Source organism: Oncorhynchus keta, chromosome 6 (genome assembly GCF_023373465.1).
Source record: "Oncorhynchus keta strain PuntledgeMale-10-30-2019 chromosome 6, Oket_V2, whole genome shotgun sequence".
Classification (NCBI taxonomy): Eukaryota; Metazoa; Chordata; class Actinopteri; order Salmoniformes; family Salmonidae; genus Oncorhynchus; species Oncorhynchus keta.
The window spans coordinates 18,168,385-18,182,041 of NC_068426.1; the positions used below are offsets into that span (position 1 = coordinate 18,168,385).

The 13,657-nt window shown below is 43.6% G+C and overlaps 1 protein-coding gene across 1 annotated transcript in view; it reads left to right on the top strand.

The window, feature by feature from the left end:
- The window catches only part of kif4 (kinesin family member 4), a 19,646-nt gene extending 6,030 nt beyond the window's left edge, over nt 1–13,616 (top strand). Inside the window, exons 13-30 of the mRNA XM_035772034.2 lie at nt 44–149; nt 468–590; nt 792–965; nt 1,147–1,250; nt 1,462–1,606; nt 1,803–1,913; nt 2,056–2,139; nt 2,473–2,586; nt 2,844–2,999; nt 5,567–5,664; nt 9,301–9,430; nt 9,648–9,932; nt 10,180–10,257; nt 12,185–12,286; nt 12,441–12,608; nt 12,751–12,876; nt 13,008–13,127; nt 13,296–13,616. Coding sequence (XP_035627927.1) covers nt 44–149; nt 468–590; nt 792–965; nt 1,147–1,250; nt 1,462–1,606; nt 1,803–1,913; nt 2,056–2,139; nt 2,473–2,586; nt 2,844–2,999; nt 5,567–5,664; nt 9,301–9,430; nt 9,648–9,932; nt 10,180–10,257; nt 12,185–12,286; nt 12,441–12,608; nt 12,751–12,876; nt 13,008–13,127; nt 13,296–13,448 — 2,377 coding nt within the window. The 3' untranslated portion in view covers nt 13,449–13,616. The remainder of the gene's footprint in view (nt 1–43; nt 150–467; nt 591–791; nt 966–1,146; nt 1,251–1,461; nt 1,607–1,802; nt 1,914–2,055; nt 2,140–2,472; nt 2,587–2,843; nt 3,000–5,566; nt 5,665–9,300; nt 9,431–9,647; nt 9,933–10,179; nt 10,258–12,184; nt 12,287–12,440; nt 12,609–12,750; nt 12,877–13,007; nt 13,128–13,295) is intronic.
- Nucleotides 13,617–13,657: the final 41 nt, after the last annotated feature.

The following is a 13,657-nucleotide window of genomic DNA, read 5'->3' on the forward strand; positions in this document are numbered from 1 at the left end:
AATTGGCACCATAATTGTGTTAAACACAAGGCTTATCGTTTAGGTGTAAGGTGAACCTGCAGAGGGTGATGGAGACTCTGGAGGACCAGGAGCTGAAGGAGAATGTGGAAGTGATCCAGAATCTGCAGCACGTCATCCTGCAGCTCCAGGTACGGCCAGACGAGGGAGCGCTCACAAGGCTGGATCTACTGATGCATTAGACTCCATTCAGTCCTCTGTGTTTAGCAAGCAAAGCATTTTCCCCCTGAATTTCATAGTAGCTAAGCTGTTTCTGTGCAATGTCATAACCTTAATGATCATGCTAGTCATAAGGATAAAGGACACTTGATTAATTATGTTTCATTGTACACATTGCACGTGTCAACGTTTGAATGGCTGGGTATTTTAGTTCCCTTCCCAATATTCAGTCTAATAAGAAGCTGTTCTGCATCCTGGCTGGGTAATAATGTCTGCTCTTTGTCCTCCAGGATGAGAGTGCTGGCCTTGCTGCCACCATTGAGGCGTTGGCTGCAGACTGTGGGGCTGAAGGAGAGGACAGCCCGGATGGGCCAGGGAGTGGCAGCAGGACCCCAACTGATGGCTCTCCTTCTGTAAGTCTGGTCATCTAGAACCACTCCTCTAATGCAGAAGTCTGTCTGCTGCAGGTTTACTCTTCCTGACATGTATCTGATTCTGTGCAGTTTTGGGATTATTGCATTTTCACTGATTCTATAGAATTGTTGTGTGTTTTTAGGTTTTGTACAACAGGTGTGTTTTTGTTACCATACAAACAAACATGTCACTCTTCACAGGCTGCTGCTGACAAGGACTCTCCAGAGGCCTTCACTACCCAGCATGCCCTGCGTCAGGCTCAGATGTCCAAGGAGTTGATTGAGCTCAACAACGTTCTGGCTCTGAAGGAGGAGTTTGTCAGGAAGATGTGCCAGAACGACAGCCACCTGGAGCCTATGCAGACTGAACACCAGGTAGGGCTGGAGATGAGACTGGAGAGGGGAGAGAAAATATGGGTTGGCTGTAATGGAGGTTCAGAGGGCTGAAAAAGGGAGGACAGCACAGCACTTTGATTCTTATCCACTGGGAAGATTTCAAACTGAACTGTTGGAGCAGCTTTTTAATCTGAACTCCTCATTAACGGTTCCCCTCTAGAATAACATCAAGAGCCTGCAGACATCAGTGGGCTCTCTGCAGAAGGAAAAGGAGGACCTCATACAGGCTCTCCAATCTGCCAAGAAGGATGTCAATCAGGCTAAGTAAGACTTAAGTATTTTAATAGCGTCTTTATGTTCAGGCTGTGTAGTCAGTTGATATGATAGTTATCTGTCACAAGAGTTTCCCTCTATGATAGCCACGAGCTTGGTGTGTAACAGAATTTTCCGTTTAGTATAAGCATTTCTCTGCAGTAGAATGGAATCATCAATCTCATTTCTTTCTGTCTTTCTTCCTCTCTCCATCTTTCTCCAGGCTGAGTGAGCAACGGAGAAAGCGTCTGCAAGAGCTGGAGGCTCAGATCACAGACATGAAGAAGAAGCTCCAGGAGCAGTCCAAACTCCTCAAGGTCAAAGAGTCCTCTGTTCGCAGCGTGGCCAAGCTCAACCATGAGATCCAGGTAGGACAGTGTGCTTTTCTCTGGTGTGTCACTGTCATGACACTGTGGGTATACTGTGAGCTGTGGATATACTAGTTACTCTGAACTAATGGGCACTGTTTTTCAGGACAATGAGAGGTTTTCAGTCTGGATCTCATCGGTCAATGGGCTTTTGAAATGAAATGTTTGAATGATTGTCTGCTCTCTTTCCCTGTAGGCTATGAAGACTCAGCGTGTACAGCTGATGAGGCAGATGAAGGAGGACTCTGAGAAGTTCAGAGTGTGGAAGAACAAGAAGGACAAGGAGGTGCTTCAGCTCAAGGAGAAGGTGTGTGTGTGACGTGTGGTAGCGACTCTGGTGGACTCACCAGTCCATAGATAAGGCACACTGTTCACCACTTTCATTTCCATGTGGTTTAGATGATTGATTTAGTTTTTCTTTCAATAACAATACATTTCTCACCTCTCAGGACCGTAAACGTCAGTTTCAGATGGTGAAGCTTGAGAGTGACTTCCAGAAGCAAGCTAATGTCTTGCGTCGTAAAACTGAGGAGGTGAGGCCTGCTCCTGGCTATCTGTAAATAGTGCTATCTGGTTTGCTTAATAAGGATTTTGAAATGATTTTTACTTTTGATACTTAAATATGTTTTAGCAATTACATTTACCTATGATACTTAAGTATATTTAAAACCAAATACTTTTACTCAAGTATGATTTTACTGGGTGACTTTCTATTAAGGTATCTTTTACTCAAGTATGACAATTGGATACTTTTTCAACCACTGGGTCTAATCGACCAGGAAAACATTTTGTGTCAATTCTTTAATTGTTGTTAGCTGGAACTGTGGTGAGCGGTAAGTTCTAACTCTACAGGTGTTCTCCTTCAGGCCGCAGCAGCCAATAAGCGTCTGAAGGATGCCCTACAGAAGAGGAGTGAGGTGGCAGAGAAACGAAAGGATATCCATTACAGAGGGATGGAGGGAGCAGCCGGGAGAGTGAAGGTACTGTGAATTATTTGATCAGCGATTTGTGAGGGGTCCTGGTTTGCAAGAAAGGAACTGATTGCCATAATGTGTTATGTGCATGCTGTGGTCTCAGTGATTGTGTGTGTGATTTTAAATGTGCTGGTTGTATGATTTGCGGAATAAGGAGGTAAACCAGGGAATTTCTTGAAAGGTCCTGAAATTTTGAATCTCTAGTACTGTCACTGTGTATGGAGGACTGAGTAATATATGCTGTTACCTGAATCTGTGGGCAGACCTGGCTCCTGAACGAGGTGGAGGTGCTGGTGAGCACAGGGGAGGCGCGGCGCCACCTGCAGGACCTGCTGGAGGACAGAAAGATCCTGGCAGAGGAGATCTCCCAACTTAAACAACAGATGGAGGCAGGGGAGCGGCCTGCTGCCAAAGTCAGGGTAAGTGGAGTCCTTAAAAAGATCAATGACAATCTGAACTAAATGAGTTATCAGTGGAAATTTCCACTGCTAGGCTACATGAGGAAATGATGCTTCTCTGTTTTTCTACAGGAGTTAGTTCAAGGGGAATGTGAACACTAGGCTTTAGAACACCAGCAAACTAAATCGCCAGATTGGCAATGTTGCATCACTGGCAGGATTTCCAAAAACTGTCTCAAAGACCATGAACTCTGCGTTCATTAATGAGCAAATTTAGCTAATGTCTAACCATAGTTTAAAAGCTGAGAAGCAGCCATTTCCAATGATATGACATATAATGGCACCACATGAATCAAATGGTAATCAGTCAAGAAATACCTGTGGAAAATCTATGCTTTTTTCCCCCTAAACAAATGCTATTTACGTAACTTCCTAATGACGATGGAGGAAAAACTGAGCATGTTAACTATTCCTGGTTTTACAAGGATTGAAAATCTAAATAGTAATACCTTTTATTGTGAATGAGTCACAGCTGTTTTGGTGAACGTGGCATTTTTCTTAAATTCTACGGAATGTTCTGTTATCAGAAACCTTTCTGGATTGAATATTAACTACATATCTGCACCAAAACATTAAAAGTGCATTTGATTTGACATATGATAAGGAAAGACACCCACGTAATATTAATAAATCAAGAACATTATTTAAATAACTTTATTGAGGGGAATACATCTCATTCAAACCTGAAAACAAAATGCAAGTTACATCTCAAATTGGAATTACGAAAAAGATGAAGGCATACATTTTAACCCCCTTCGAAGAGTCAAAATCGGAACAAATTTGAAAGCATACAGGGGAGTTGACTAGTGACACTGAGCTACTGGGTGACGATTAGGAGTACTTTTACTAGTGCCTATGTCTGTAATGAGTCCCATTTAATCAAATAGTTTAATCACAAAATAAATTGGTCCCCTGCGATGCATAACTGCTTGCCCTTGCATTCTGGTGCAACACAAATAAACCATGCCATTTCCTCCTATCTTTCCTCTAACAAAGCCAACCATTTCTAGAGTAGTCCTGCAGTACATACTTTTATCTCCCTCACCAACTTTAAACATCAGCTATCTGAGCAGCTAACCGATCGCTGCAGCTGTACATAGTCCATCAGTATATAGCCCACCCAATTTACCTACCTCACCCCAATACTGTTTTTATTTTATTTACTTTTCTGCTCTTTTGCACACCAGTATCTCTACCTGCACATGTTCATCTGATCATTTATCACTCCAGTGTTAATCTGCTAAATTGTAATTATTCACTCCTATGGCCTATTTATTGCCTACCTCCTCGTGCCTTTTGCACACAATGTGTATATATATTCTTTTTTTCTACTATGTTATTGACTTGTTTATTGTTTACTCCATGTGCAACTCTGTGTTGTTGTCTGTTCACACTGCTATGCTTTCTTGGCCAGGTCGCAGTTGCAAATGAGAACTTGTTCTCAACCAGCCTACCTGGTTAAATAAAGGTGAAATTAAAAATTGAAGTTCACCCAGGCTCAACTAGGCTGTAAGGATGTGACTGTCCCTCAGCCCTGTCTGCTGCCTCCACAGCATGTTGTCCTGTCTGTCATTGACACTGTTGGGACAGCTTCTATTGACTTCCTGGTGCACAGGTGACATGTCTACAGGGAGGTCCTCCTTGTGAAGGTCTAAGCTTGAGGGGGAGGGAGCTAATATACAGTATGTAAAGGCCTAATATTACATAACAATAATAAATCATTAGCAGTTAGAACAGGAGGATTTAGGCTTGTTACCAAGCTACCAGCCAAATTATTTTTAGGAATCATAGATAAACCGATACCTAATGAAATATCTAGCTAACTAATGATTATATGGGTATCGTACTTTTTACTGGTAAAATGTTAGTCCTGCTGCAGCCCTCTTGTGGGTTGCTGGCTATCAACTACTGTAGAATCAGGCTCTAGACAGTTTATTTTAGCTCTTAACTATACCAATGACAAATACTCTTCAAATTGATAATATGAGAATTTGATTTTGTACAGTTATCAAAGACAACGTTTAATGTAAAAAAGACAAGAGAAGTGCTAAATCAAGTAGATGGCTGCCTTGCCTTGTTTTGGCTGACTGATTTTAAAAGACAATCTGAAAAAATACTATAATTACCAACATAAAAACAAATTGAATACAGTTTCTTACCTTAATGTTGTCCGTAGCTCAATGACAAAGCTGTCAAAGTTATGAGAACCCTTTCAGGTCAAGTGGAGGAGAGGTGCCTCCTCGTGGCAGCATTCACTTTCAGTCCCCTGCCAAAACTCACAATTTGCTCAATCCTGCCAATGACGCATCAGCGTCAGTTGTTTCTATGGCAATTCAAGATGCCGCTACCCATACCTCCTAATAATCGTTCAATATCAAAACCCTAAAAACAGAGATGTTAAATGCATATGGTTTAGTATTAGTGGACAGAATACATCTCTTTGCTTAGCTTTACTTACTGAAGTTTTTCCATTCCCCCTTTAACAGTTTTTACTGTGTTTTCTCTCCCCTCTCGCTCTACTCCCACAGCGTCGGACCCTCATCATCTCAGAGCTGGAGAGTCAGGGAGAGTTGGAGGCGTCTCTCAGCAAACAGGTGGACAATCTGGGGACAGAAATAAACCTCAGGTGAGTCTGACTAGTTCAAAACTGACTTACTACCTCCTGCAGCTGAGGGATTCCTTCTAACCTAAACATTGACCTATATTACCTCCCGCAGCTGAGGGATTCTTTCTAACCTAAACATTGACCTATATTACCTCCCGCAGCTGAGGGATTCCTTCTATCCAAACACTAAACATTGACCTCACCTTACTTCTAATGCATTTGATTTTATTACATGACTCTACTGACGTGAAAGACATCCACATAATTTGTCTTTCAGTTGCATTGCATTGCTATCCATTTTTGCACTGTCATTGTGAATTACTGGCCTACCTCCCCTTGGCTTGCCTGGAGAAATGTTGATGTCATAGTGAGGCTTTGCTCCAAAGCTTTTCACACCTTCCAAAGCATACGCCTTCCCCATCTGTTCTTTTGTTAATTCCTGTTGATAGGATATTGTGACGGCTGCCAGACGCAAGTCCTTAGAACAGAGTAATGATATATGTGAGGAAGTATTTAAGTTTGGGCAGGTAAATCAAACTTTATTTGTGTAAACACTACTATGAAGTAATTTATAAGCCCATATCCAACAGTGCAGTTCAAGAAGAGTTAAGAAAATATTTCCCAAATAAACTAAAGTAAAAAATAATAAAAGTTACACAATAAAATAACAATTACGAGGCTATATAGAGGGGGTACTGGCACCGAGTCAATGTGCGGGGGTACAGGTTAATAGAGGTAATTTGTACATGTAGGCAAGGGTGAAGTGACTATGCATAGATGATAAACAGCGAGTTGTGCAGTGTAACAACAAAGGGGGGTCAATGTAAATAGTCTGTGGCCATTTTAATAATTGTTCAAGCAGTCTTATGGCTTGGGGGTAGTAGCTGTTTAGAAGCCTCTTGGACCTAGACTTGGCGCTCCGGTAGCGAACAGTCTATGACTTGAGTCTTTGGCCATTTTATGTTCCCATACTGGGCCGTACCCATTACCCTCTGTAGTGACTTGTGGTCGTGAGGCCGAGCAGTTGCCATACCAGGCAGTGATGCAACCAGTGCTCTCGATGGTATATCTGTCGAACATTTTGAGGATCTGGGAACCCATGCCGAATCTTTTCAGTCTTCTGAGGGGGGAAAGGTGTTGTCGTGACTGTCTAGGAGTGTTTGGACCATGATAGTTATTTGGTGATGTGGACACCATGGAACTTGAAGATCTCAACCTGCTCCATTTCAGCCCTGTTGATCTTAATGGGGGCCTGTTCGGCCCGCCTTTTCCTGTAGTCCCCAATCAGCTCCTTTGTCTTGTTCACATTGAGGGAGAGGTTGTTGTCCTTGGCACCACACTGCCAGGTCTCTGACCACCTCCCTATAGGCTGTCTCATCGCTGTCGGTGATCAGGCCTACCACTGTTGTGTCGTCAGCAAATTTAATGATGGTGTTGGAGTTGTCTGGCCACGCAGTCGTGTGTAAACAGGGAGTACAGTAAGGGGCTGAGTACACACCCCTGAGGGGCCCCTGTGTTGAGGATCAGCGTGGCAGATGTGTTGTTGCCTACCCTTACCACCTGGGGGTGGCCGTCAGGATGTCCAGGATCTAGTTGCAGAGGGAGGTATTTAGTCCCAGGGTCCTTAGCTTAGTGATTAGCTTCGTGGGCACTGTGGTGTTGAACGCTGAGCTGTAGTCAATGAACAGCATTCTCAGATAGGTGTTATTTTCGTCCAGGTGGGAAAGAGCAGTGTGGAGTGTGATTGAGATTACGTCATCTGTGGATCTTTTGGGACGGTATTTCAAATTGGAGTGGGTGTAGGGTATCCAGGAGGATGCTTTTGATTTGAGCCATGACCAGCCTTTCAAATCAATGTTATTCAATTATTGCACCCACACTGCTCGCGCACGCCAATGAGCGTCTGCGTTGCCACGGGCTAATTTCTATTTCTGACGCAGATCGCTCTGCAAGTCCTGCCTCTCCCATCTCCTCATTGGTTTATAGAAGCAGGTACCCATGTGCCATCTCCTCGTTGGTTATACCCACGTGGGTGAGTGAAAGACGAATGGGGTCAGTGGCGGTAATGTACCTAATTTATGAAAGTTGCCAATCTCAATATAAAGTCAAGAAAGGGCCTGAAGGAAGAGAGATGACTAGAAACGATTTGGTTGACCCTTTTATGTGTGGATTAATTGGCGGTGTTGAGGACCTTGTGCATTTCAGGTAAAATAACAACTCAATGTTTATATTCCAGGACAAATTAGCTCGCAACAGCAAGATAGCTAAATTGGACAAATTAGCTAGCAAGTGCAAGCTAACTAGCTAAATTGCTATAAATGTTTAATGCTTTTCGACCTGTCCCCAAATTAATATAATTGGTTCAGGGTTTGTTTTGATATTTGAACCTGCGTGTCGTGATCGTGTTTAGTGTTGGGGGACAAAATAAATGAATGCACGATGGCGCATGCGCGCAGCCGGTTTGAGTTCCGTGTGACTCACATCTGCTGCCGAGAGTGTTATCACAGTCATCCAAAACAGCTGGTGCTCTCATGCATGCTTCAGTGTTGCTTTCCTCTAAGAGAGCATAAAAGGCATTTAGCTCGTCTGGTAGGCTTGCGTCACTGGGCAGCTCGCGTCTGGGTTTCCCTTTGTGTTCTGTAATAGTTTTCAAGCCCTGTCACATCCGACGAGCGTCAGAGCCGGTGTAGTTGGATTCATTCTTAATCCTGTATTGACGTTTTGCCTGTTTTGATGGTTTGTCTGAGGGCATTGCAGGATTTCTTTTAAGCGTCAGGAGTGTCCCACTCCTTGAAATCGGCAGCTCTAGCCATTATCTCAATGCAGATGTTGCCTGTAATCCATGGCTTCTGGTTGGGATATGTACGTACGGTCACTGTGGGGATGATGTTGTCGATGCAGCTTTTGATGAAGCGGATGACTGAGGTGGTTTACTCCTCAATGCCATTGGATGAATCCTGGAACATATTCTGCTAGCAAAACAGTCCTGTAGCATCCGCGTCATCTGATCACTTCCGTATTGAGCCAGTCAATGGTACTTCCTGCTTTAGTTTTTGCTTGTAAGCAGGAATTGGGATGATAGAATTATGGTCAGATTTGCAAAATGGGGGGCAGGGGAGAGCTTTGTATGCATCTCTGTGTGGAGTAAAGGTGGTCTAGAGGAGCTTTTATTTTTTTGTTTATTTTTTATATATTTTATGGTTGCACATGCTGGTAGAAATTAGGTCAAATGGATTTAAGTTTGCCTGCATTAAAGTACCTGGCCACTAGGAGTGCCACTTCTGGATAAGCAGTTTCTTCTTTGTTTATGGCCTTTTTAAAGTTGTTTGAGTGCGGTCTTAGTGCCAGCATCGGTCTGTGGTGGTAAGTAGACGGCTACGAATAGTATAGATGAGAACTCTCTTGTTAGATAGTGTGGTCTACAGCTTATCATAAGATACTCTACCTCAGGCGCGCAATACCTTGAGACTGCTTTAATATTAGACATGGCGCACCAGCTGTTATTGACAAATAGACACACACCCCCACCCCTCGTCTTACCAGACGCAGCTTCTCTGTTCTATCGGTGCATGGAAAATCCCGCCAGTTCATTCATGTGTATTTATGTATTTTTATAGACAAACATTCACATGTAATGTCCCATGGTTTTCCTCCTAGGAGTGCCCAGATAGCTGACCTACAACAGAAGGTTCTGGATGCAGACAATGAGGGGCGCTTGAAGCAACGCTGGGACAACATCACTACTATGGTGGAGGCCAAGTGTGCCCTTAAGGTCCTCATGTCAGAGGTCAGAGCTTATTCGCGTATTGTTGAACTGCAAGCTTATCAGTCTCAAAAGTTTTCAATGTCTTGAAAATAATGTAATTCTTTGCCTATTAGCCTACCTTGTAAGCTAATGTTTATTGACAAAATACATGGCAACCCAAAATGTAATTTGACTATTTAGTATTTTAGCAGATGCTCTTATTCAGAGCAACTTACAATAAATATCACCACCTCCACAGCTGGTGTCTGCCAAAACGACCAGTTCTACGCTGGAGAGCGAGCTAAAGCAGGAGAAAAGCAACGTGCTGGACCTTCAGAAGACTCTGTGTGACGAGAGGAAACTGATGTCTACCATGGACATGGAGCACCAGCACCACCTGGTGGAGCTGGAGCAGATGCACCAGGAGAAGGTCCTGTACCTCCTGGGTCAGCTGCAGAGCAAGGAGAGCAAGTCAGTGGAGAAAAAACAGGAGGAGGAGACTTCAAAAAGAGAGAGGGAGCTTCTGCAGCGCCTCAAGTTCCAGGTCTGTCACACTGTCCTCTCAGCTACTGTGCACAATAACATTCTGGAGGAATGTTCATCAGGGTCATACAGTCAGGTCTATTTATGTGCTTATGGGCTTGTTTCGGCTATTAATCCTCATTATCCAAGCAGGTTGATTTGACTTCAAGTTCAAATCAGTGTTGTGTTTTAGACAACTCTATCAAAGACTGATCAGGGTGAATATAGGTATTCTAACCCCCCTCCTAATTCAATGCCTGTCTCTACAGGAGGATGAGATTGAAAAGATGCGTGAATTGAATGAGCAAAACCAGAGGCTGATGGATGAAAATGAACAATACAAACAGGTAAATGCCCAGATGAGCCTGTACAAGGACAATAGAACACTTTAAAGTATCTACAAGAACAAAGGTCTGCAGTAGAGGGGTGGTATCCAGATTGTCATACTGTTTCTGTACCATATTGGAGTATACGGTATTACCGTAAGTGCACATAAAACAATTTAGGCACTTGGGATCTTGATCCAGTTAGCAAACCAAATGCATTGCTGTAGCCCTGAGCTGGATATAATTTATTTCACATCTTAGATTTCTTATAGTTATACTTACACACTCACAGGCCAGATATTAGGTATTGGTATTGTGTGTCTATCTTTATTTGCTTTTCATGTTTCCCCCACAGCTCCCTCTGCTGTGATCTTTTAATTGGGCCTATACTGACTGAATTTGTAATTATGCCCATCTGTGAAGTCTTGTTGTTGTGACATTGATTGCCATTGCCTTGCACGCTGAGGAAGGGCTCATACCTGACATGTTCGTACGGCAATACAAATGTCCATTTACTTTTGTTTACCGGAGTGCTGTCCTATTACTGTTCTTTTCATGATATACAAGGATCCACACCCGATTTTTAGGTTTATATAAGGTGGAGTACAGCACGTTTGTTTATTAGGTACACAACCCCGTTCATGAAAATGGATGAGTCACGTGGCTGTGGTTTGCTCTATAAAGCAGTCATCGAGGCATTCAGTTACTGTTCGATCGAACGTTAGAATGTGCAAAACGGGTGACCTAAGTGACTTTGAGCGTGGTATGATGGTCGGTGCCATGCGCCGGATCCAGTATCTCAGAAACGACCTCCTGGGCTTTTCATGCACCACAGTGTCGAGGGTTTCCCCAGAATGGAGCGACAAACACAACCCATCCAGTCAGGAGCAGTCCTGTAGGAACAGCGTTCTGACGAGAGCGGTCGAAGGAAAATGGCAAGAATTGTGCACGCTAAAAGGCGGGCCATAAACAGACAAATAACAGTGTTGTGCAGAACGTCATCTTGGAACACACAACTCGTCTATCCTTGTCACGGATGGGCTATTGCCACACCAGGTTCCACTCCTATCAGATAAAAACAAGAAGAAGCAGCTCCAGTGGGCAGGCGATCATCAACACTGGACAATTTAGGAGTGGAAAATCTATGCCTGGTCAGAAAAACCCCAGTTAGTGTTGCGTCATGCGAATGGCATAGTCAGGATTTGGCGTAAGCAACATGAGTCCATGGACCTATCCTGACTGGTGTAAACAGTACAGGCTGGTGTCAGTGGCGTTCCCGGCATCCAATCTTTTTACAGGCTGGTGTCAGTGGCGTTCCTGGCATCCAATCTTTTGTTATTTTATTACTTGACTAGGTAGTTCAATTAAGAACAAATTCTTATTTACAATGATGGCCTACCCCAGCCAAACCCTAACCCGGGCGACGCAGGGACAATTGTGCGCCACCCAATGGGACTCCCAATCATGGCCGGTTGTGATACAGACTGGAAACGAACCAGGGTCTGTAGTGATGCCTCTAGCACTGAGATGCAGTGCCTTAGACTGCTGCGCCACTAGGGAGCCCAATCTGCAGTAACTGCGTGATGCCGTTGCGTCAGCATGGACCAACATCCATGTGGAACGTTTCCAACCTGTAGAACCCATGGCCCGAAGAATTCAGGTAGCACGCAGCCCCCGCAATGCGTGGGTGCCCCCAACCCCAAATGTTTATTTTCTTTAAATAATGTAAGGTATTTAAAATGATTACCGTCAGTATTTCAAAATACCTCGGTATAAACGGTATATTACCAAAACCTAATCTTACATGTACCCTAATATTAATTAATGTAATTTGTAAAGTTTCTCACACCCTAGGTGCTAAAAGCACAGGTTATTACAATTCTGAACATTTATGTCTACTATTTGTTGAAACTGTCCATATCAAGCAACTTTTGCTCTGTGTGTTCAGAAACTAACACTGCTCCAGTTGGCCAGTGGGAAAAAGATCAACAACCTACTGCCAACATCCACTCAGTCCCCAGATGACTCCTTTGAGTACATCCCGCGTAAGGTAAGCCACTGGCACACTTCTTCACCAGTCTGTTTGATATCCAACTGTTGGAGTGGAAATTTCCCCCATTCGAGTCTAGGGGAAGATGACCCTGACTTAGACCAGCGCTAAGAGATCGCACCATCTCACGGCTGGTATTTTTCACCTCCTGCAGCCTAAAGGCTGGCGCTTCACTACAGCCAGGGCTCCCCTGAAGATGGCCATTGACATGGAGGAGCTAGAGTCTCCCTCAGAGTCAGAGGAGGTTGAGTGGTGCCCTGAGAAGAATGAGAGTGGCCGTAACAGAAAGAGCTCCAATGTCAAAAAACCCAAGGCTACAGGGGTGAGAACATAGACGTAATGTATAGGAAATAATTTTGTGAGACCGGGGCAACACTGTTAGTTGTTTAGAGATGATCAGATCAATATTCTAATGTATTTGTAGTGTTAAATAAGTTTTCACATCTGTATGCCTCTTCCTTCAGTGTGCCTGTAAGGGTCGCTGTGGCAACAAGCTGTGCCGGTGCCGTAAGGGAAAGATGATCTGTGGGGAGAACTGCCAGTGTGACCATGAGAAGTGTCGCAACATGGACAACCAGACGTCCAGTATAGTAAGTTAAAATTGTCCATCTGTTGTCAGATATCTGTATACCATAGGCTCCCTACATTCACTAGTGGGAGAATATTTCATTGTTTGTGCAGTTTATTTTTGTTAATCATTTTCCTCTCTTCCTAAAATCAGGACTCCAGCGAGGTCACCGACGATGGGTCCAAAGATTTAGTTTCTATTCCTCAAGACCCCACAGCCGTTAGCCCTGGTGACGCCACGTTCTTTAAACCACCTTGTGTCACTCCCACCAAGGTAGGCTCCTCTATACCAATAACGCAACAGGGTGGTGACATACCCGTAACAGACTCATCGCACATCACGTTCTTTTGCACAAAACTGCATCTTAGGTGGGTATTGGGGTTTTCAGATCATGTCCTTATTGTGTTGAAAATACTATCTTCCTTGCTGTGTTCTTTATAGCTTGTGAGGAAGAGTGTCTCTGTCGAGGAGGAGGAAGAGAAAGATGAGGTTGAAGAAAGGAACACAGCCAGCTTCTTGAAGAAAAAACGAGTCCTTACTAGCTTCCAGAACAGCTTTTTCTCTGGATGTACGCCCATCAGGGAAGAGTCTTAAGGTGGGAAAGGCATGCTAGTATAGACAAGACATGCAAGGTCTTAGCCTCTGCTATAGGATAGTCCTTTTATCTGTTTGTTTTTTCAGTGTTTTGTTGGTCATTTTTCAATGTCTTTTAAATGTCCTCATTTACTTTCCTTGTAATAAAGTGTAGCAATTGATTCTAAATGAGACATCACTCTTTTATCGGTCTAAATCTTAGAGGGCAC